The 24,533-nt window shown below is 40.9% G+C and overlaps 1 protein-coding gene across 10 annotated transcripts in view; it reads left to right on the top strand.

The window, feature by feature from the left end:
* CARMIL1 (capping protein regulator and myosin 1 linker 1) overlaps nucleotides 1-24,533 on the top strand; it is a 307,843-nt gene that overhangs the window by 164,647 nt on the left and 118,663 nt on the right. For all 10 annotated transcript variants that reach the window (XM_078055759.1, XM_078055757.1, XM_078055761.1 and 7 more), the window contains 5 exons: nucleotides 8,582-8,668; nucleotides 16,063-16,166; nucleotides 18,818-18,895; nucleotides 19,024-19,100; nucleotides 22,634-22,738. In XM_078055759.1, the coding sequence (XP_077911885.1) occupies nucleotides 8,582-8,668; nucleotides 16,063-16,166; nucleotides 18,818-18,895; nucleotides 19,024-19,100; nucleotides 22,634-22,738 (451 nt within the window). The remainder of the gene's footprint in view (nucleotides 1-8,581; nucleotides 8,669-16,062; nucleotides 16,167-18,817; nucleotides 18,896-19,023; nucleotides 19,101-22,633; nucleotides 22,739-24,533) is intronic.

The raw sequence follows: 24,533 nt of genomic DNA on the forward strand, positions 1-24,533 counted from the left end.
CCTTTGATTCATACAATAGCCTTGTGAAGTAAAATCATGCAAATGTTATTATTCTCTTTTTGTGAATGAGGAAGCTGTGTGTTTACATGATTTGGACACAGCTTGCAGAGTCCTACCTGAGATCTCTTGTTGAGGCTTCTGTCTAGGATTTCCTAAATATCAGCCAACCAATCTGTCGGTCAGTCAATCCTCCTGTGGTTGTGATTTCCTGCTTTGGCTCTCTAGATTTCCTTGGGAAGTGGAAGGAAAGGATTTTATGCCTGCTTTTTGAAAAACATTGGCTTATTCCATAGCATGTCAGTAAATTTTCTTAATCGCTCTAATATTTCAAGATACTAGGTTTGGGTGTAACAGCTCTAAAACAGAAGGTTCTTTTCTTCAGAGTCATGATTTCAACCATATTTAATTGATATTTTTAAGGTGACACAGGATAAAACAATTTTAAAAAACTGCCTACCTTTGGATTTTAGGGCATTTGAAAGTTTGGTGTGCTGACTCCATTTTTTTCCATTGGTCTTTTTTAAAAATTTATTTTATTATGTTAATCACCATACAGTACATCATTAGTTTTTTTTTTTTTTTTTTTTTTTTTTTAAAGATTTTATTTATTCATTTGAGACACAGAGATAGAGAGCATGAGCAGGGGGAGAGGCAGAGGCAGAGGGAGAAGCAGGCTCCCTGCTTAGCCAGGAGCCCGATGTGGGGCTCGATCCCAGGACCCTGGGATCATGACCCGAGCCGAAGGCAGACGCTTAACCATCTGAGCCACCCAGGCGCCCCAGTACATCATTAGTTTTTGATGTAGTGTTCCATGATTAATTGTTTGTGTATAACACCCAGTGCCCCATTCAGTACGTGCCCTCTTTAATACCCATCACCAAGCTAACCCGTCCCCCCGTCCCCCTCCCCCCCTCCCCTCTAGAACCCTCAGTTTATTTCTCAGAGTCCATTGTCTCTCATGGATTGTCACCCCCTCCGATTTCCCCCCCCTTCATTTTTCCCTTCCTGCTATCTTCTTCTTCTTCTTCTTCTTTTTTTTTTTTTTAACATATATTGTATTATTTGTTTCAGAGGTACAGATCTGAGATTCAACAGTCTTGCACAATTCACAGTGCTCACCATAGCACATACTCTCCCCAGTGTCTATCACCCAGCCACCCCATCCCTCCCACCTCCCCACCACTCCAGCAACCCTCAGGTTGTTTCCTGAGATTAAGAATTCCTCATAGCAGTGAGGTCATATGATACATGTCTTTCTCTGATTTACTTATTTTGCTCAGCATAATACCCTCCAGTTCCATCCATGTCATTGCAAATGGCAAGATTTCATTCCTTTTGATGGCTGCATAATATTCCATTGTATATATATATATATATATATATATATATATATATATATATATATATATATATACCACATCTTCTTTATCTATTCATTCATCTGTCAATGGACATCTTGGGTCTTTCCATAGTTTGGCTATTGTGGACATTGCTGCTATAAACATCGGGGTGCACGTACCCCTTCGGATCACTACATTTATATCTTTGGGGTAAATACCTAGTAGTCCACTGGTCTTTTTATTCCTATATTCCTCGTTCTTGAATCTTTTCTCCTCAGCCTTATTTTTGAAATGGAAATGCCCCACCAGATTTTGTTTATTCACATTTCTTAGTGTTTCTGAACTTTCCAGGGAAGCCATAGGAATTAGTAGAAATCTGAAGATTTTAACTGTTATCTGTGTTCTGACATCCACCGTGTTCAAATCTATATGCTTTCTAACAGAAAAGAAAGACACCTTTTGTTTACCCACATCCTGTTGCTAGAACCATGTGCAGAATTTTAAGCTATTAATATTGATGCCTTCAATTAACAAGGACCTCCTTAAACCTCTTTGCCTGGCTTGTGTATCATACTGGATTGTAGAATACCCCAGTGTTAGAATTTTATGTGATATTATCATAGGCTTTTAAATTCATGCATGATTAATAGGTTAAATGTGCAGTGTCAAATTTCATTTCTTATCCTTGTAAGTTAATACGTCAGATGGCAAATTATACTACTAAACATTTTGTAATTTTTTTTATTAGGCATAAATATTTTGAAGCCGAGGAAGCCATAATAGTTTTGTTTTGAAAGGAGAAATAAAAATTAAACCATTTTTCCTTCTAGATTGGACACATACTTAAATAAAAATCACAAGAAGGGTTATCCATTTAGTAAAGTCTCCAAAGGAAAGCGTCTAGTGATAAATTCTGTTTTAATTCACAGCTCTGAAGGCTATGTTTTGCTTTATTTTGGGGGCAGAATTAAAGAGTTTTGGCCAAAAGTTGAAAAGTCTTTTCTTAGCCTTTGTTTGTGGGGAAATGTTTTCTCGGTGATCGTTTTTTTTCCCTGGCACTGTTGAGTAAATGGCTCCAGAAAGTATCAGGCAGGTTAATTTTTTTGTTTTTCTTGAGATTTTGGCTGCCAGCCACCCTCCATTTATTCATGTTGCCGAGACCGCGTTTCTAAAGTCTGCCAGAGAGGAAGAGGACCCTTTGTGTAATAATCTGTTACCATTTCTCAAAGATCAGTAAAAGTATGCAATCACTATGATGTACACCTGAAACCAATAGGATACTCTATGTCAATTATACTGTAATGAAAAAAATGCATTTAGTGCTTTTATTTAAGAAAAAATGAACAGTACTGACCCCATTTATGCCTTTTATTGTGTTAGCACTTAGCAAGGCTGTTTCTTTAAAGAAGAAATGTAATATATTTATGGCTTGTGGATGCCTAGGAAATCAAAATATTTTGTCAAGAAAGAAAGAAACTAATAGTTTCGTCGGAAATTTGATAAAAAGTACTTGAAACAGACTATCTTGTGTCTGTGTCTTTAGTCCACTTGACTTTTTATCCTCTCTACCTTTTTCCCACTTTTTTTCTTTGAAGTAAATTATCAAGCATGGCTTTATTCATCTTTATTCTAACTCAGGAGCTTCGCTTTTTATTATTTTCATTATTTATGGTGTGATCATTCAATTTCCAGAGAAAAATAGTGCTGGGTTGTTTACTCCTTTTTGTCTTCCTTCCTTGTTTAAAGATAGTTGATGGTAAGGAAGGAATGAATGCATGGGTGTTGTCACCGGCATTAGATAATTGTTCCGTTCCAGCCTTAGATCTGGTTATAGGCATTTATGGTTTTATGTGGTGTACGTAACAGGTATCTCTGACGCAAAAGAAATTAGCGAAAATGTAAAAATTGTCATTTTCTCAACAAAGCTAAACAACTCAAGTCAGTCTGAGCACAGCAAATTAGAGGTTGAGTGGTAGGTTTTAACTTTGATCTAACAGATTTTCAGCATAATTTGAAGACATGGGATATGGGTTTGGGGATTTTTTTTTTTTAAACATTGTCGTAACATACGCCTTGCTAGGAAAAACACGATATAAAAGCATTGGTCCAGAGTAGGCAGTGATAACTCATCAAAACTTAAAAGCGAGAATCTGGTATCCTTCCCAATTCCATACCTAAGTTTTGAAAAAGATTTATTATTTTTTTTTAAAGCAGTTCTAGGTTCACAGCAAAATTGAGAGGAAGATAAAGAGATTTCCCGTATCCTTCCTGCCCCCACCTAGGTACAGCCTTCCTCGCTATCAGCGACCCCCACCCGAGTGGTACGTTTATGACCGTTGATGAACCCACACTGCCACCTCATCATCACCCCAAGTCCGTAGTTTTCATTAGGATTCACTCTTGGTGTACATTCTACAGGTCTGGACAAATGTGCAGTGACATGTAAGCACCCTTTTAGTATCATAGGGGATTTAGTATCATTTTCACTGTCCTAAAAATCGTCCTCTGCCTATTCATCCCTCTTCGCTTCCAACCCCCTCATCCTCCAATCCTGGCAATCACTGATCTTTCTGCTGTCTCCATAGTTTTGACTTTTCAAGAATTTCAAAGTTTTTAACTCCCTTAGATAAGTACCAAGGAGTGTAATTGCTGGATCACATGTTAATGTGTGTTAAGTTCTGTAAGAAGCCACCAGACTGTCTTCCAAAGTGGCTGTGTTACTTTGCATCCCCACCAGCCATGAATCAGAGGTCCTGCTGTGAGAGTTCCTTGCCACCATTCGATGTTGCCCCTGTTCTAGATTTTGGCCATTCTCATAGGTGGGTAGTGGTATCTTATTGTTACATAATTTGCATTTGCTTGAGGACATAGGGTGTGGAGCATTTTTTCATATGCTTATTTGCCATCTGTGTATTTTCTTTGCTGAGAGTTTTGTTAAGGTCTTTGGCTCCTTTTCAATTGGCTTGTTTATTGTTGAATTTTAAGAGTTCTTTGTATATTTTGAGTATCAGTCCTTGCAGACATTTCCTCCCAGTCTGTGGCTTGTCTTCTCATTCTCTTGATATTGCCTTTTGTAGAACAGAACATTTTAATTTTAATGAAGTCCAGCTCATCAGTTACATCTTTCATGGATCGTGCCTTTGGTGTTATGTCTAAAAAGGCATCACCATACCCATGGCCGTCTCCATTTTTCTCCTCTATTATCTCCCATGCCTAAATTTTTAGAAGTAAAATTTTTCATTGAAGTATAATATACGTTCAGAAAAGTTCACAAATACCACGTTTATGTCTTATTGGAGTTTTACCAAGTGAACACTCATCATGAATCACTGCTGAGCTGGAGACAAAGAATGTTATCAGCGCCTTACAATCTTCCCTAATGTTTTGCTCTAGTGATTTTCACCCTTACCCTCTACCACCCAGAAAACATAATTACTATTCTGACTTCTATTATGATAGGTTAGCTTTATTTATTCTTGAATTTCATAAATAATAGCATTATATAGTATATACTCTTATATTTGGCAACTTTTGCTTTTCCTTGTGGAGAGGTTTTTAATAATGGGTTTATTTTCTTGAATAGATAGAAGACTATTGAGATTATCTATTCTTATGTGTGATTTGGTAAATTGTATTTTTCATAAGGAAATCTGTCCATTTCTTCTAAAATGATGCATTTTGACCTACAGAAAAAAAATTTTTAGTACCCCTTAGTTATATTTGCAATGTCTGTAGGAGCTCAACTAGTATTTTTTTTCCATTTCTGATTTTGATAATTTGATCCTTCTCTTTCTCTCTCTCTTTTTTTTTTTTTTAAACAGTCTTGCTGGGGCTTATTAATGTTACTAGTTTTTTTGAAGAACAGGATTTGTTAAATTTACTTATTTTATGGATGCTTTCTATTTAATAGATTTCTTCCCTTTGTTATCTTTTTTTTCCTCTCCTGTTTATGGGGATGAGGTGGGGATTAATTTGCTGCTTTTCTTTCAAATATCTTGAGAGGGATACTTAATTAGTTTCCAGCTTTTTTCGATTAACATAAGTATCTAGGACAATAGATTTCACTCTAAGCATGGCTCTAATTGTATCCCTAAAATGTTGATATCATAGTTTTTAAAAACTTAAATAGTATTTTTTGGACGCTTGGGTTGCTCAGTCGGTTAAGCGTCTGCCTTCGGCTCAGGTCATGATCCCAGGGTCCTGGGATCGAATCCAGCATGGGGCTCCCTGTTCAGCGGGGAGCCTGTTTCTCCCTCTGCTGCTCCCCCTGCTTGTGCTCTCTCTCTCTCTGACAAATAAATAAGTAAAATCTTTTAAAAAAATCAATAAAAAATAAAATTTAGGGACGCCTGGGTGGCTCAGCCAGTTGGGTGTCTGCCTTCGGCTCAGGTCATGATCCTGGGGTCCTGGGGTTGGGCCCCACATTGGGCTCCCTGCTCGGCCAGGAGCCTGCTTCTCCCTCTCCCTCTGCCCTGCCCCCCACCCCCTGCTTGTGATCTCTCTTTCTCTCTCTCTCTCTGTGTCAAATAAATTAAAAAAAAAAAAATTTAAATAAAAATATTTTTAAGATTTCCATTTTAAGATTTTTCTTTTGGGGGAGCTCATTTGTTATTTGGAAATACATTGCTTATGTTCTAATGATTTGGGGATTTTCAAATTCTCTTTTTGCTACAATTCCTATATTAATTGCATATAGTGGTAGCAATTGGAGAATATGCTTTGTGTAATTTCACAACAGTTAAGGAACATCCTCTATATTATTTGTTGAGACTTGCTTTTTGGCTCAGCCTATTGTCACTTTTGGTAAATAAAGGCTCCATGTGTACTTTGAAGACATATGTCCTTCAGTTATTACGTACAGTGTTTTAAATATATCAAACATTTTTTTTATTGTGTTCTTGATATCATCTGTGTCTTTATGCCCTTTTTTGTCTGTTTTATCATCTGACAGAGATGTGTTTAAAAATCTCCCACTGTTGCGAGGTAGCCCACACACACATATATATAATGTATATAATAATATATGTATTTTCCTTTTGTTACCATTAGATTTACTTTATACATTTTGAGATTGTTATGAGATTGTTATTCAGACCATACAGATTTAAAATCATTACATCTTCTTCATTAATGAAATGTCTCACTTATCTCTTTGCCTCTTAAAATCTAACTTGTCTTATATTATTGCAGATATACTAATTTTCTTTTGGTTAGTGTTTGCAGCATATATCTTTTTACATGCTTTTAGGTTCACTTCTTTTTTTTTTTTTTTTTTAAAGATTTTATTTATTTAGTTGACAGAGAGAGAGATAGAGCAGGAACGCAAGCAGGGGGAGTGGAGAGGGAGAAGCAGGCTTCCCGCCGAACAGGAAGCCCGATGTGGGACTCGATCCCAGGACCCTGGGATCATGACCTGAGCCAAAGGCAGACGCTTAAGGACTGAGCCACCCAGGCGCCCTTTTAGGTTCACTTCTGAATACATGTATTTCTAAGTGTTTCTGGAAAGCACCTGATAATTTTGTTTAGATAATCCATTTTTGACTTGTTTTGAGTATTTAGTTAGTACATTTACATTTTTTCAAAATTATCAGGATTTATTAATTTTTTTAAATTTTATTTTATTATATCACCATACAGTACATCGTTAGTTTTTGATGTAGTGTTCCATGATTCATTGTTTGCATATAACACCCAGTGCTCCATGCAGAACGGGCCCTCTTTAATACCTATCACCAGGCTAACCCATCTCCCCACCCCCCTGCCCTCTAGAACCCTCAGTTTGTTTCTCAGAGTCCATTGTCTCTCATGGTTCGTCTCCCCCTCCGATTTCCCCCCCTTCATTTTTCCCTTCCTACTATCTTTTTCTTTTCTTTTTTTTTTAAACATATAACGTATTACTTGTTTCAGAGGTACAAGTCTGTTATTGTACTTAATGATTTATTTGTATGGCAATCTACTATGTGTCTGTTTTCTTTTTTCCTCATTTTTTCTTTGTTCTCTTTTCCTCCTTTCCTGCCTTTTGGATTAATTACATTTCTAAAATGACTCCCTTTTCCCTGTGTCCCCATTAACTTACTGGTTATACATTCTTTTACAAGAATCTATCAACTAAATATCAGGCCTGCCCCCTCTTTGTAATTAATGATACGGATTAGCATATTCACATCTCTAGAAATATTCACATAAACAAACCTGTTTGACATCATTTAATCCAGGGATTTTCAAATTTATTTGGGAAATGATATGAGGAGGTAAATAGGGGCTCTCAGAACACCCACCGTCCTTGGGGAGACACCCAACTAGAGGCTTAGTGCTCTACCTCTACTCTAACTACTACACTAGGTATTTCTTGATGAACTTTGATAAAATGTGTAGAGAATGTGGGGTTATATAATAGGGCAGCAACCAGCATGGTAGTTCCGTATCAGTGCATGGAGTTTGAGAATCAGTCTAGGAGACCATATGGTTAATATTGTTTCAGGAACCTTCCCAGGAACATGCCCTCTGGGAAGGTGATAACTCACCTGTAGCAGGAAGTTGGTTGAATGATCTGTAGGAAGAGCGTACATTCATGTATTACTTATTCCTCCCAGTGAACAGTCTACACTCATTGCAATCCTTGAGTGAGTAAGCTGGTGTTCACAGTCTCCCAGTCTGGTCATTAAATTTAGAGACTCTCTGGGTTTTAATACTGCGATTTTTCAAGTTACAAAACCTACCTTTAAGAAGTTAAACACACTCTGATGCTTTGTCTGAGGTTGTTAGCTGTAAGCCAATTAAGTATTGGAATCCATGTGCTAAAAGCGAAGCTGTTATCTGAAGAGTTAACATTATACCGTTTTCTTGACAATAAGTAGCATGCATCTGCTCACCCAGAAGAGTGATCAACTCATTAAGACACAGGTTAAAAAGAGGCAATTATATCACTCTTCTAAGAGTATTTGCATTTGAAATAGGACTATAGAGGAGAGGGTAACACTTTAGTCCAAAGAAAAACATCCCTAATGGTAGAGTTTTTATATTGTTATGCTTAATTAAAGAATCTTTCTTTTCTCCTATCCTTTAGGTAGGACAGAAAAAAAGGAGGTGTGATGGTAGATAATTAGAAAATAAAGTCTGACATTAGAAAAAAAAAGATCACTTAAGTTGGAATCAAATTTAAGTTAATTTTCAGGCATTATAAAACAAATGCAATTCTGAGAAGTTGAACATTCTAATAATCTTTTTTTTTCCTTTCTCAGGTGTGTCCTCTTTAAGTATTCAATTTGCCAAACTCCCAAAGGGATTAAAGCATTTAAATTTATCTAAAACCTCATTATCACCTAAAGGTACAGTATGTGTTACTTACTTTACTTTATGTCTGTAATATTTCTGCTACACCGTGCTACCTTAAATAGTTAGAAGTATTACTTAGTTATGTCTGCATATGAATTACAGTACTCTTAGGGTTATAAGGTGAAGAAGTGATGTAATTGGAATTCTGGTTGTCTAAAGTGAGATGCTTTCAGAGTAGAGCATAATTATGAAATATGTTATTTAACTTTTTGACTTAGCGTCAAGGAGTGCTTACCTGTGCTTCCCCCACCCCCGACCCCTGTCACACATGCTGTCACATGGATGGTCTCCTGCACGGAAAACTGGTGGACCTAACTGCCCAGTCTCTGTCCTGCTCTGGAAATTGCCTTTCCTTCCCCAGGGTCTTTTCTGACTCCACTCACCCTCCGCTCATGTATCTGGTTGGGCAGTAAACCCTGTCCATTCTATCATTGTGTTTTCACATCAGCACCCTGTAACACTTGAAATATCCCTGCGTGCGTTGTGCCTTTGTACGTGCTTTGTATTCTGCTTGGAAAGTCTTTCTTTCATCCTGCAGGGTGAAACCTGCCTTCTTCCCCTCCTTCGTGTTTCTCTTTCCTGTGTGCGTGTCTCCTTGACTACTCACACCAGACACTTCCCTTTTGGTCAGCAGATGTGTGGCGGTTTTCCTCACACCCAGCAGTTCCCTGTGACACCAGCTCGGTGTCCCACAATTTCACGAAATTCTGGCACTCTCTACCCGAAGACAGTGTCAGATCCCACAGGTTAAGGGCTCAGTCCCACAAGACTACTCCCAACCCTCCTTGAGACTCCAGTTGCAAGCCTAGGTTATTGGAGGTTCCAAAGACCTCGCCTTGGGTGTGGTTAATTTGCTAGAGCAGCTCACAGAACTCAGGGAAACACTTAGGTTTGCTAGTTTATTAAAGGATATGATAAAGGGCACAGATGAACAGCCAGGTGAAGAGATACATAAGACAAAGTGTGTCCTGCGCTGTCCCTGTGGAGCTGGGATGCGTCACCCTCCTGGTATGGATGCGTTTGCCAGCCTGGAAACTCCCCGAAACCTGGGCTATTGGGATTTTATGGAGGCTTCTCACATAGGCATGATCAATTATTAACTCAGTCTCCAGCCCTTCTCCTCTTCCTGGAGGATGGGGGTGGGAGGGAGCTAAAGATTTCAAGCTTCTAATCATGGCTTGGTCTCTCTGGTGACCAGCCCCATCCAGGAGCCCACCTAGAGTCACCTCATTAGAACAAAAGATGTCCCCAGTGCTCTTATTACTTCAGAAATTACAAGGGTTTAGAGAACTCTGTGCTAGGAATGGGGAGCAGAGACCAATATATATATATATTTTCTATGATCTCACATCTCCCCTTATATATATTCTTGGAGAGCTTCAGTTTATTGTATAAAACACTCATTTGTGGGGCACCGGGGTGGCTCAGTCAGTTAAGTGTCTGTCTTCGGCTCAGGTCATGATCCCGGGGTCCTGGGATCGAGCCCTGCACGGGGCTCCCTGCTCAGCAGGGAGTCTGCTTCTCCCTCTGCCCCTCCCCCCCGCTTCTGTGCACTCTCTCTCTCAAATAAATAAATAAAATCTTTAAAAAAAAAAAACTCATTTGTGATCATCTCTTCTGAGACATCTTCCCTATTCCTGAGACCTCGGTAGAATCAAGCACTCTTTCCTCTGTGTTAGTTCTTGATCACATTATTACTTACAGATCTAATGCTACTGTATAAATCCTGTTTCCATCCTGGAGGGGGGCCGTCCTTGCCTCTCCCGTCTCCATCTCTCCAGCACTGGCACGGTGCCCGGACCACTGTCGTGTTTGAGGGCCTGAGTGTCTGTTCTCAAGCAGACTGCCGAGGGTTGAGTCCTGATTTTTTTCGCTGAAGATGAACATGCCTTTATTAGGTCAGGTTCCTCACTTATATCATATGTAAGATGGAATTAACTGACTCTACCTCGGGGCACCTGGGTGGCTCCATCAGCTAGGCATCCGACTCTTGATTTTGGCTCAGGTCATGATCTCTCATGGGTTGTAGGATCGAACCCCACGTCGGGATCCACACTCAGCACGGAGTCTCCTTATCGTTCTCCCTCTGCTCCTCCCCTGCTCATGCTCTCTCTCTCTCTCAAATAAATAAAATCTTTAGAAGGAAAAAAAAAGGAGTATTAGCTCATCAGAGGTGGTGAGACAAAGTGAGTTAATACACAAACAGTGCACTTTGGGGCACAAAGGGCCTCACGACCATCACCATCATCATCTTGCTCTGCCTTATGTGTGCTTTTACTTCGTCCTGGACAGCCTGTGCCCCTCCCCCAGACCTGGTGAATTCCTGCCCCTGCTGTGAGACTGAGCTACTGTCTCCCTTCCTCCTCGAAGCCCTCTCTCGCCCCACCCTGCACCAGTCGATGCTTCTTGCTCTCTGTTCCATTGCACTTTGCAAATTCCTCTGTTTTAGCGTGCTTCCCATTGTGTGTGGTTTGTGTCCTAGCCTGGGAGCTTCTGGATGGTAAGGGCTGTGCCTCAGTCGTCGCTGTGTCCCTGGCACCTGGCATGTTGCGGGTCCCTACTGCGTGTGTCATGGGTGAGCAGGTGCACAGGCAAAGCGGTCCCTCAGTGATGTCATAGCCATCCAATCCTGCTTTATTCCCACCATACAGTTACCCTAAGAGTGATTTGAAATTGGGGTTATTTCTGTAAGTCCCGTGATTTTATGTGCAGACATTTAGGTTTAGGCCTTCTAGGGACTTTTCAAAGGGGCAGATTTGCCCGGGAGTCGGTGTTTTTTGTCCACGTGCCGGAATCCATCCATACATCTTAAAGCTAAGTGTCGTCCGGTGATGTTACCACTCCTCTACTCCAGCAAATCAGTTTTATAGAAACCTTTTTCTGATGATTATCAATGCATCGTATATTTATGGTAAAGATTTAGAAGATACTGAAAAGTATAAATAAGCCACAGTTACTCGTTATGCCAGAACCACACCGTTAGGAGACCACCCTGCGGACAGCCTGGCACCCATCCTTCCACAGCGTTTCTGTCTGTATGTAGTTTCTCTGTATGCCCACGTCCAGACGCGCATGCGTAGATGGTATTACGAGATGCTTGCCATTTCATAAACCTTCCCCCCACCCCGCGTAGTATGTTGTGATCCTTTATGACCGCAAATACGCGATTACTCCCTGCGGCTGCATGCTGTTCTAGCGTGTGGAACAAGCCCCATAATTGATTTAAATGGCCTGTTATTGTACATTTGTGTGGTTTCTAATTCTTCAATAATGCAAACAATGCTAACATGGCTGCTGTATGTAATTATTGGTCATTTGTTACTTTCTTATTTAGGATAAATTTCTCTAAGTACTACATTGCTAAATCAAAAAGGTCATGCATTTTTTTAAAGCTTTCTTTTCATATTTATTGTCACGTTGTCCTCCAAGTTGTTTGTACAAATCTCCACATTCCCACCACCCTCAGATGTTTTTCTTTTTCATTGTTTATCAAGCATATAAGCAAAAGTGTTCTGATTTTTTAAAAAAGATTTATTTATTTATTTTAGAGAGAGAGAGAGAATGCATGAGTGGGGAGAAGACCAGAGGGAGAGAATCTTCAGGTAGACTCCCTGCTGAACGGGGAGCCCAATGTGAGGCTTGATCTCACAACCCATGAGATCATGACCTGAGCTGAAACCAAGAGTCAGATGGTTAACCGACTAAGCCATGAAGTGTTCTGATATTTGAATTTTAGTTTCTTCACTTACTGCTTAGGTGAATTCTCTCCCCACCATCACCCCCCACACCCTCCCATTTCTTAGTCATTTGTCTTTCTTTTGGAGGAAGTTGCTAGTTTCCCTCCTTTGTTACCTCTCTATTTGCAATGTTAATCTTCTTTCTTAATTTATATATATTCCCTACATACTAAACGTATTAATCATTTATCACATGCTCTATAGTATAACTTTTTAAAATTTATTTGTTTTTTGTTGAGATATGATTGACATACATTATATTAGTTTCAGGGGTACAACATAATGATTTGATACCTACATATTGTGTAATGATCACCACCATAAGTCTAGTTAACATCTGTCAACACTCAGTTCCAATTTCTTTTACCCTGTGATGAGAACTTTTGAGATCTACTCTCAGCAGCGTTCAAATACACAATACAGTATTAACTGTCATCACCGTGCTATGTGGTCCAACCCTTTTTTTTTACGATAGAGGTGCTTAAAAAAACCCCAAAACATGAATTTATTTATTTTAATTTATTTGTTCATGACTGTGAGACAAATAGAGGGATGTGGTGATCATTTATCCTCCCAAGGACAAGTGTCTGGTCTGGGGTACCTCTATGCCACCAGTCACTGTGTTCCTATCCCTCCAGGTGTCATGAGGGTGGGAGGTCCCCCAGGCAGAGCAGAGGTCCTCAGCTTTCTCGTGAGTGAGGACAGACCCATGTTCCCCATGCCCTTCACAGATAAAGGTCTTCACGCCACATTTATCTTTTCTCTGCCATAAAGTTTGTGTACCTTAATATGTGTGTTTTGAGGATTAATATTGTTTAATGATATTCTGACCCAAGGAATTTTAAGCTGCCCTTCCTAAGAGATGTATGTGTTGAAATGTTGGGGGTTTTTTTTGTTTTGTTTTGTTTTGTTTTTAATAAAAAGGATTTCTTAAAGGATTTCATTATTCTTGCAGATTTTCTTATAGTATCTGAAAGGTTTGAAGAGTCACAGTAACTCAGATTACACTGCAGTTTTAATCTTTTGCTGAATTTGACTAACATTTGTATTTTAGTTCTATGAAAACATGTATATTCATGGCTCTGTAATTCAAGACAGATTTTTTTTTTTTAAATCTTTCCATGACATCCCCACTGTCTCCAAATACTCTTTCTGGTCCTCAGATGTTAGCTAAATGATAGTTTTCTGGATTTCTAGTAAATATCCTGCTGGTTGCCAGATTATGTCAATGCAGGGCCATCTGGTACCACCTTTTTCCAGCTGTAAACACTCCAGTAATAAATACGAAGAATGGTCAAAATTACTAGAAAGCCAGAATCGAGAATGGCACGTAAATCCGTGTTTAGTTTGGGCTCTCAGAGCCCTGGTTTTTTCCCATCCTGTATTTTTGTAATTTCCTGCTGATAGTGTGCCTGTTAACGTAGGCCTCACGTGGATGTGGGCTTATGAGGTGGGGGAGGAGGTCCTCCATTCTGTTCGAGTAGCATGAAGCTGAGCTGAGAATACAGTTCTCTCCTGATTCCGTTCAGACTTTGGCCACTGCCAAGCGCCCACACTTGTCAAGGAGCCTTTTCCTGTCAAGACTAATTTGACCTTCTAATTTTGGAATTTTTTTATTGAGTTTTGTTCTACCTCACTAAGGAAGTGATTTTACACATGATTTTTTTGATGAGAGACCGTCTGGTGTTCTCCATGCTTGGGACTCAATTATTCCATTACAAAATACGCGAGTACTACTAATAACTACTCATGAAAGAATTTGGTCACTGAAGCCATCATAGATGTTACCTCCAGAAATTAACCTTCTGTAGGCCATTGCAAGTTCCTTTTATCTAGTGTAATTAATCAAATCTCCACCTCCTTCATTGCCAAGCTCCTGTTTTTTACCTGTTTGATAGAACTGACCTCTCTGGATTATTAGTTGACTGCGTCTCTCATTGCACTAGCCTTTCGAGGGTAACGTAGTATTCCCTGGGTCTCAGAAGCCCATGCCGGCTGGACAGTTGGTCTTAGATAAACTTTTGTTGCAGTGAATAAATATTCCTTGCGGAGTGCTGATTTTTCATGCTGGAATTTACTTCGTTTCCTTCTTGATGGTCTTTGAGCTTTTCAAGGACAACGAAGGGGCCTCATTTACATTTATTTCCCAATCCCCAGCATTTTATAAACATTTTATGAGCACTTAACAAATGTTGAATTGATAGCCAAGAACTTCTTCCTGGTACTTGACTAAAATATTTTTCACTCTCCACTTCTGTCTCTTCTCTGTCTGCAGTATCCAGAGGAACAGTCACCCCTGAGAACTGGCTCAGTCTTCTTTATCAGACACGTACATACTGCAGTCGGTTTTGTAACCCCCCAAAGCTGGAGGATGAGATAATAACCCTTTCATCAGTCCATGCACCAAACATTCTAAACTTAGAGCAGAGACCTGCTCCAGTGCGGGGCTGTCCTTGGGACCCTCTGCTTTTTTCTTGGAGTGCCTTGCTTCATCCTGCTGCTGTGACCAATTCTGTCTCCTACTGGCAGGCCCTCCCCCCGTCCCTTATCCCAAGGAAGGTCTATGCAAGTGTGGACCAAAGCCCCCTTCCCTGTGTCCCTGTAGGGTGCTCAAGACAGGCTGGGATTTTTAAGAATTTTACTGAAAAAAAAATTTATGAATGTATATCCAGTTTAGAAATCGCCATATTTCCAAAATATACAAACTGGAACTGTGAACTGTAGAAACATGAAGAGCTTTGCTATGTCTCCTATCCCTGTTACCCTAAGAATGAGCATCAGTGCTATTGTGAATATTGACCTCTTCAAATCCCGGTGAGCAGCCAGACTCTTCTGGGCTCCCATTTTGTAGTGACCGCCTTCTGGAGCCTCTCCTTCCCCCGTGGAGAGAAGTGGCTTGAGGAGAACCCACCAATAGACGTGGCTCCGTGACTGTTACCCACATAGAGAAAGAACGTGGCTCTCACCTCGCAGAACACTCTTGCCCTCCTCATGTATTTATTCTTTGTTTTTTGAGGTGGTAATAACCTGTTCAGTTCAGTGCAGTTGACTTTGACTCGAGCCGTTTATGTTATGTGTGTAAATAGTGTATAGAGTGTCAATTACCCATTTTTCCTTTCAATTGCTTCTTATATGGTATACAAATCATGTTCTCAGTCTTTGTAAAAATCCATTTCCCTCTGAATTCTGCCTTGAGTATGACATATTAGGTAGAACAGTTATCTGACTCATATTAACTTCTAAGTACTTGAATGTGAGAAGTGCCTGAACGCGCACCTGCGTCACTTAAATCCCATACATTAAGTCAGGAACACCGAGCAGAATTAAGAGAGAGACAGAAATGACCAGTTAGACTTGTGTGCATCCGTGCGTGCATCCTTCTAGGACTTCCAAGTCAGATCCTTTCCATCCACGTCAGACGTGGAGCAGAACGAAGCTAGTTCTGTCTCTTTGTCCTGCTCAGGGAGATGGCTGTGTCCGTCACTCCCCTGCTCTCCCCGAGGGGAGGTCAGAAGAAGACAGTCCTACCTTTGGGGACCCTACTTGTGCTAATCTCAGTCCTGCAGTTTGACGGGGCCATTTATAGACACTCCCAAGCCTCCTTTTGTTTCCTGGAGTGGAAACTGAGCTGGATCTTCTTCATGTTGCAGGGGTGAATAGCCTTTCTCAGTCACTCAGTGCCAACCCGTTGACCGCCACCACCCTTACCCATCTCGACCTCTCAGGGAATGTCCTTCGCGGAGACGACCTCTCGGTAAGTTTCCCTTTCCTCCCGGTCATGTTCAAAGGCGCTGTATTGCATAAGCCTGGCAGAATTTGCAAACATGGCTTTCCTCAGCTCCCCTCATCATGATACTTTCAGACCATTTAGTTATGAGCTTAGGACGTGTTTTAGAGAAAAAGCCCAGAGCCGTCCTTAATTAAATGTAGTTTAGCGCATAGATGTTTTCCCCTGTTAACTGAATGTTGCTAAAGTGTGAATTTTTTTTGGAAACACTTTTTTTTCTAAAGGACCTTTTTTCCCCTTCATTTTAACCATTATTGGACCTCTTAAAATTGCCTGATAAGAAAGATTAGAAATGTAAACTGAATGACTTCATCATTAAATAATATTGTTAAGACAGGTAGGTTTTTTTTTTTTAATAGTTTGCAATTGAAAGAGGATATTGCGATAAAGTCCAGTCCTATATTCCATGAATACGGTAGAGAGAGGGAAGGGTTGGGAATACACTGGGGCCACTCTTTAAATAAGTTCGAGTTTGATGGCAAAAAGTTTCCCCTCAAAGAAAAGATTTTTCGTGCAGCTGAATCAGTAATATAAATGTTTGGCAGATCTTATTGGTGCAGTGAATTAGGTATGATCTCAGTGTCAGATTTGGTGAGTTGTCCCCTCTGGTCACCGTGATAGAATGCTCCCTTACCACGTAGAGCCTACAACAAGTGTGCGTCTTCTAAGGGCCTTCATGTGTGTTCTACCTCTCTATGGGGGTGAAAACCATTTTGAAATTTAGTCCCATTTCTCTTATGTTTTACTTTCCCTGTAAGGCAGGGAATACTGCCACAGTCCTTTTTGTAGGATTTCTTCCCTCTCTCTGATACTTGAGCCCATTTTAAGCAATCCTGTGTCCTGGTGTGCCGTGACTTTTTCGGTGCATTGCCCCATGTTAGCTATCACCTTCAGTGATGATTCATAAATCTGCTCCCTCCCAAGATGAAACCGGGAGTCCGATGGGAAACTAAGACATTATGGTGGCAAACTAGAGAAATAGAGGGATAAAAGAGGAGCCCGAAGATTAAGTAATAAGAGTCTGCCAACATAGGGGCATTCGTAGTCACTCAAGGTAGCAAAGTAGCCCAGGAGTGGGTCTGAGGGTGGCCGAGGGTGGGTTTTGTTCCGGCTTGCCTCTGGGGAAAGAGAAGTGGAACCGTGAGGCCTGCGTGAGTGGGCTCCCAGCCCTGAACAGGTTCTGGGAGGTTCTGGGAGCCCTGCAGCAGGTGCAGGGAGGGGCTTACCCGGCCCCTGCCTTCAGGGCCAGCAGCCTAGCTGGACCTGCTTCTTTGGAGAGGTGTTGGCCAAGTAGGGTCTTGTCACCAGTCACGGATGATTAGAGCTCCCCCAGCTGGTGGCCAAGAGGAAAACCACATGCCAGGCAAAGCCCGAGAGAGGCAGAGATCTTTACCGAAGTGAGAGCAAGTTATTTTTCTGGATCAGAACTTCTCATAATCCAGTCTGTTGTGTGTGTCTAGTTATTCTCAAGTATTTACGGGCTAATCTTTTGCTTTTCTGAATTCCTTGGTAGAGAGGATTTTGCTCAAGCATGATAGAGCTAAGCCACTGCCCTGTGAGTCTTTGCTAAGGACGAGGACATCTCGATGTAAGCTAGTTTGGTTTTGCAAGGATCTGGTGGCATCCAGAGAAGCCAAGGAGAATTTAGCTATTTTCCTGGTGGCAGGAGCTTGGGCTCGGTTTGTTATTGGTGGACTCTAGCAGTTGCTACTCGGGCCAAGTAGAGAAGAACAGAGTACGTGTATTGTTTTGATGGCCTTGCACAGGAATAAGGGGAGAGTTTAGGCATTGTGACCCTTTGAAACCTGACATGTCTGAACTGTGTATGAGATTTTTTTTTTTAAAGATTTTATTTATTTATTTGACAGAGAGAGACACAGCGAGAGAGGGAACACAAGCAGGGGGAGTGGGAGAGGGAGAAGCAGGCTTCCCCCCCCCCCCCCCCCCCCGAGCAGGGAGCCCGATGCGGGGCTCGATCCCAGGACCCCGGGACCATGACCTGAGCCAAAGGCAGATGCTTAACGACTGAGCCACCCAGGCGCCCCCTGTGTATGAGATTTAAAAAAAAAAACAAAACAAAACCTAAACTAATAGTGCCATCAGACCCTTTCTTGTTAGATTTTGGAAGTAACTAAGGATAGAAGAAATCATTGTCTTGGATGGAAGAGAGTATAGCCCAAGACCATCTGATGGTTCAAATTCAAATTAGTGGATCTTTGAGCACTTTCAAAAGTGATTAGCATTTTGATAGGGTGAGTGCTATTCAGGTGGTCTTTTAATCTCAGCAGTTAAAATTAATTAGCACTGCTCCAAAATTATAAAAATGGAGCTAATCAGGAAAACTAAGTCATGTGTAACAAAAGGGGGTTTGGCAGCCAAGAGTTCATTTGGCCTTTTTTTTTTTTTTTTTTTTTAACTCAAACATACTTTCATTTTAAATATTCTTTGGAACTTTGCTCTCGGGGAAAGCCATGGAATGACATGAAATTCTGCTCATCCTCTTGGGAAGAGTAGAGAATGGTTATGGGAGGATTTGGGCAACTTCTTTTTAAAATATTAACGTGTGTGTCTATGTTTCCAGATCCTAATATGTTTGTTTTTTTGTTTTTTATTTCAAGTACATGTACAGTTTTTTGGCCCAGCCAAATGCCATTGCTCATCTGGATTTATCCAATACAGAATGTTCCCTGGACATGGTAATGTGTTCTTGATGGGGTGTCAGACCAGCCATTTAGGGGTGATAGAGAGAGGCTTTTCTCTCTAATAAAACATTCTCTTAGGCCTTGAAATATTGGAAACTAAGAGTGCTTTCTCTCTTTCTCAGGTCTGCGCGGCTCTTCTCCGGGGATGCCTCCAGTATTTAGCCGTGCTCAATCTCTCCAGAGCTGTCTTTTCTCACCGGTATGGCTTTTTACCTGCCACCATTGTCATCTAGGAGTGTCTTCCTCCCAGAGGAGGTTGTGGTGATCTGAAAACAGAGCGATAAAGGATGCGTGTTGTGCGTGAAGGGAGGTGGCCTTAAACCATAATCGTGAATACAAGGCCTTGAAAGTGCAAGTTTTTGTTGTATTTTTTCACTGCAGTATGATGGATGTTCTTAGCAATCGCCCCAGCCTGCTATGTGAACTGTCTAATAACTGCTTGTCCCATGAGGATGGGCACTCTTCTCTTAATATAGTAAAAGCTCTTTTAGAGGGACTTCTCAACAATGAACTTGGAAGCAACTATAAACTCCCTCTGGTGAGCAAAGAGTATGGCCGGTCCCAAACTCATGCATTTTTTTTTTTAATGATTTTTTTTTAATAAGATTGATTTATTTATTTTAGAGAGAGAGAGCGCGCAGGAGGGAGGGGCAGAGAGAGAGGGAGAGAGAGAATCTCAAGCAGACTCTATGCTGAGCATGGAGCCCGATGCAGGGCTCCATCCCACGACCGTGAAATCATGACCTGAGCCAAAATCATGAGTCGGCCGCTTAACTGACTGAGCCACCCAGGCGCCCCCAGATTCATGAATTTTAATGTGTAGAATTGTAGGGCTAGCCTGAGCACCTCACTTCTACCTTCCTGACTTAGAATTGTTTGCAGTGTAGGGCGTTAGATTAGAAACAGAAAGTATTCACAAATAGCAGCGACTTAGAATGGAGGGAAAAGAAAGAAAAGTTATCAAAAGTACATGGGTTATGTACCTGTGAAATTCTGGGACCATCTAATGAATTAATACAGTACTTAGCACTCGTAATGATGACCATAATCATAAACCATATTTTCGTCGTTATGTGCTTTTTAATAATAGGGAGAATTGCTGACTACTAGAAATACCTCCCTTTTAATAAGTTACCATTTTGAAAACTTTATATATTCAGAGGGATAACCCTCACTTGTTTGGAACGTTCGCTTGTTCAGCCGGCTTTATTGGACTGCTGTGCCTCGCAAGTAAATTATTCTATGTTTTAAAGCACAGTCAGTCCATTATTTCAACAGTGAGGTGAATCTTTACAGGAACAAAAATATGCTACAAGCACCTCAACAGAAGAAGACACGGTCAGAGAGTGTGGGGCGTTTGTAACGGTGGGAGAAGTTGGGGGTTTTCTTCAAGGCATTGATGGAGACTACCCAGTCACCTCATGTATTTGAAAGCCTTTTAAGAAGCCATGCTTTGCGGGAAGCTGGGATGGACTGAGCAGCTGGGTTGGGAAGATGATGTCATAGAAGATAAAAATTTTCACATAATCAGCTTTTTTGGGCTCATATACTATGAATTCTGTGATGAATGGTCTTTTTTTTTTTTTTAAGATTATTAGAGAGAGAGAGCGCATGCACGTGGGTGGTGGGATGGGCAGAGGGAGAGGGAGATAAACAGACTCCCCACTGAGCACGGAGCCTGATGCGGGGCTCGATCCCAGGACCCTGAGATCGTGACCTGAGCTGAAATCAAGAATCGGCCGCTTAACTGACTGAGCCACCCTGGCGCCTTCTCTGTGATGACTCGTCTTCAGTAGAGCTGTTAAGCTTACAGAGCGGGACTGTACTAACAAATCAGCTTGTCATCCAAATGAGAGGTTGCGATTAAACACCCAGCACCTCACCTAGATACAGTCCTAGCAAGCCCTTAGTAATTATCTTGGAATTGATGCCTTTACACGGAGCTGTGGACTGTCAGCCAGGCTGTTCGTACTTTTGTTCATAAGTGTGTCAGTCAGGGTATGTTAGGTTGCTCTGTGTGGCTCCCCACCCCCATCTCCATGGCTTTCAGCAGTGGTAGTCTTGTGACATGTCCCTTGTGGGCTGGCCACATCGCCATTAATCTGAAAGGCAGATCTCTAGCCACGTAGCAGAGGAAAAAGAGTCACAGCTCATACTGGCTGGTGCAGCTTCTCTCTGGAAGTCACACACATCACTTCTGTCTGATGTGATGTCCCCTTGGCCAAAGGGACTCGCATGGCCATGCCTGCCAGCAGCAGGGGGATGAAGCATCGTCCTCCCACAGAAAGGGGCAGTGAATATTTGGAAACACTGGTACAGTAGAGACCCAGACAAAGTAGTAGGAGGAGAAGTATATTCAGAGAGTTTTTTTTTTTTTAAGATTTTATTTGAGAGTGAGAGAGAGAGCATGAGTGGAGGGTGGAGGAGCAGAGGGAGAGGGAGAAGCAGACTCTGCACTGAGCAGGGAGCCCGATGCGGGGCTGGATCCCAGGATCCTGGGATCATGACCTGAGTCGAAGGCAGACGCTTAACTGACTGAGCCAGCCAGGTGCCCCTTCAGAGAGTATTTTAACATTTGCTCATCGAAAACGAACAGGAGTATACAAGCTTATATTGTTTCACTATTTGGAGCCAGAGTTCATTGGACACATCTAATATATATTCTACCAGAATTTTCTTTCCTCTTAAATGTATTTTCAACCTCTTAGAGATTCTGGTTGCTTAGGTAGTTCTTCTCAGGTAGCCTAAAATTATCTTGTTTAAAACCTTTTTCTAACATAGGTTTTCCTGGACCTTTGTACAAGAAATATTGTTGAATGTTATGTGGGTGAGCTAGACTGCTAGCCTGGCCTCTGCCTGAGACTCTGAATCTGCCCACAGAGTATAAATAACTACCATTAAATGAGTGTTTACTCTCCATCAGGCTGAGTGCTTCACGCATGTGGACTTACTCAATCCTGCCATCACTTCTAGCAGATAGAACAAAACAAGCAAAGGGTTCACATTCCAACTTTGACTCTGGGGTCTTGTTTTCCCAAAGCCCTCCTAGCGTGGCGTTGACTCTACTTTCTTTTTGAGATGTAGGATTTCTGCCGTAACAACAAGGGCACGTATTTGTAGTTTATAGCCATCTCTTTGGAGTTTTGTCTTTTTTTGAATATTTGGCCTGAAATGATTAGATTTGCCCTATGGATGTAGGAGCTGAGCAGGATCTTTGCCACGCAGGCTTCATGCCAGTCAGACTCTCTGTGTTGTTCCTGAGTTCACCATTAGGTCACATCTTGTTGCATCTGAGACAGGCTGCATCTGAGAGTTTTGCCAAGTGCACATAACGATCCTTAGGATTCAGTGCCACCCAGAGGGAAAGCTCATTAAATTGTGAGAAATAGACATCCTCTTTGACCTCCCAATTTCTTAAAAATTCAAACAAGGAGATCTATGGGTAAAACACATTTTGAGATCATTGGCTACAAAGAATGGCAGTGGTTTTAAGGACTTAAATGAAATGTCTTAACTTCTCTTGCATTGTTCTTTTGATGGTATTGGATTTATTTAGCTTCCAGACATTTTGTTTCTTTTTACCTTTAAATTTCTACTGAAAATATAATGGATTCATGGATTTTTTTTTCCCAGTGTCTGAATAACCAACAGGTAATTTTGCTAGTCTGGAAGTGGGGTACCCAACCCCAAGTATAACTGCTGGTGGTATGACTCTTGTGTTTTGTTTTTCAGGAAAGGAAAAGAAGTACCCCCGTCCTTCAAACAGTTCTTCAGTAGCTCTCTGTCTCTGATGCAGCTCAACCTTTCAGGCACAAAACTGTCTCCTGAGCCGTTAAAGTGAGTCGTTAATTCATTTTCTCCAGAGCTTTTAACATTCAGTTTGTGATTATGAATGTGCTTGAGGGAAGGGAAGAAGAAGACACGTAATCCTAAAGCAGGCCAAGCAGATGAAAATGCCTTTCTCACTTTGGGGCACAAAAGGAAATCACATTCTTTTTTGAGTACATTGTGCACTATTGATATTATTGCGTCTTCTATGGAAAAAGAAAAAAATCTTTCTTTGGGTTGTGACCTTGGCAGTTGTCACTGATCTGTAAAAGTTGTGTTCCCAGGTACCACTGACTTTATGTTAACCTCTGTTCAGCCCACTTTAGGTATTTTCATGTGTGTGTTCTAGTCAATATTTCTTCTCCATATTTCTCCTAACCATAATAAACTCTATACACGGTGTGTATGCAACAGAATCAGTTTTGAGACGCTTTAGTTCCTGAATTACTTAGGTCAGTAGAAGCTGTCTGTTTGGTGTGTTTACTTGGCAGTCAACTTAGTTAATGGGTTAATATCCCTAGTGGTGAAGTTAAACTCTTTAAAATAAAGTTTGAGGATAATTTGTCATCCTTGAAGTTTCTGTTCACCATTGACAGAAATAATCAGAAGGGCCATAGAATCAAATTCTCTACAAGTCTAAAAAACATATTTTCAGGTAGTTACAAATGTGTACAGGTCGCATGCTCCCAAATCCATGCACAGATTTCTCCTTTCCCTAGTTGGCATGTAAATCAGCATTTAATTTTTCCCTTGTAATTTGTATGACATGTTAAAATCAGTGTCTGCTATTCATTTTAGTAGAAAATTAATCTTTATCTAATTTGTGACTTGCTTTCTTCTTTCTGAGAGGTGTGAAATTGATTGCAGTATCTCATATGGCACCATAAGACCAAAACAATGGATGTCTTTAAGGACAGTAGATCTAGTCAAGTGCTAAGAAAGAAATCCGATGGTGTATGGCAGGCCTTTTCTTTTTTAAACATTGAGTTAATGTATTAGAGGTCTGTAGATGTAACAGCTCAGATAGTAAAAGTCTCATGATGAGGCTGTTTGTGTGGATATCAATCAAACTAACTTCGGAATCAGTATTCTAAAGGGGGATCCATTATAATTTAGTCATATTTACTTCATTCATTTATTCAACTAATACTTATTGTGCATTTACAATGTGCCACATATGAGGAGGGCACTGGGTAGAAAGCAGATCCGGACTTGATCCTTGCCCTCAGAGTACCGATAAGAGATCTGCTTATTCAAAAGTTACTGACAGGTGCACAGTATTCCAATTCTTTCAGTGTTCTTGATCCTGTGCAATACAGAGTAGCTCTTCATTGATTAGCATTAGTGATTTTATAGAATATTCCACACCACCACAACACTGGATTTTACTGTACTGTTTATTATAGAGACTTGGTGATAAAAATTATGCCTCAGAGTTATTTTGTAATTGTTAAATCTTGTGACCTGCTGTTATTTATGTGAATATTTAATAGTGTCCTGTCAGTAATCTCTTCAGCTCTGTGTTTCACTTAATAAAAATCTTAACGTGAGGGAAAAGGCTCCCACTTCGATGTTGACAGCAGTTGTGAGCAGGTGTTGTGATTCCTAGTCTGGAGTTGAGGAGATGGAGGCCCCAGAAGCTCAGTAATTTGCCCAAACTCACGGTCACAGGTTGGGTTTCTCGGGAAGCAGACTTTGAGATGGAGCATAGCGTGTAGGGGACAGAGACTCGGATTTTCTACCCCGTGTCGATCGGTCCTTGGTATAGTCTGCCTCTGGAAGGATGTGGCCTGGGCGAGGCACG

The sequence above is a fragment of the Halichoerus grypus genome, chromosome 9, assembly GCF_964656455.1.
Source record: "Halichoerus grypus chromosome 9, mHalGry1.hap1.1, whole genome shotgun sequence".
NCBI classification, from domain to species: domain Eukaryota; kingdom Metazoa; phylum Chordata; class Mammalia; order Carnivora; family Phocidae; genus Halichoerus; species Halichoerus grypus.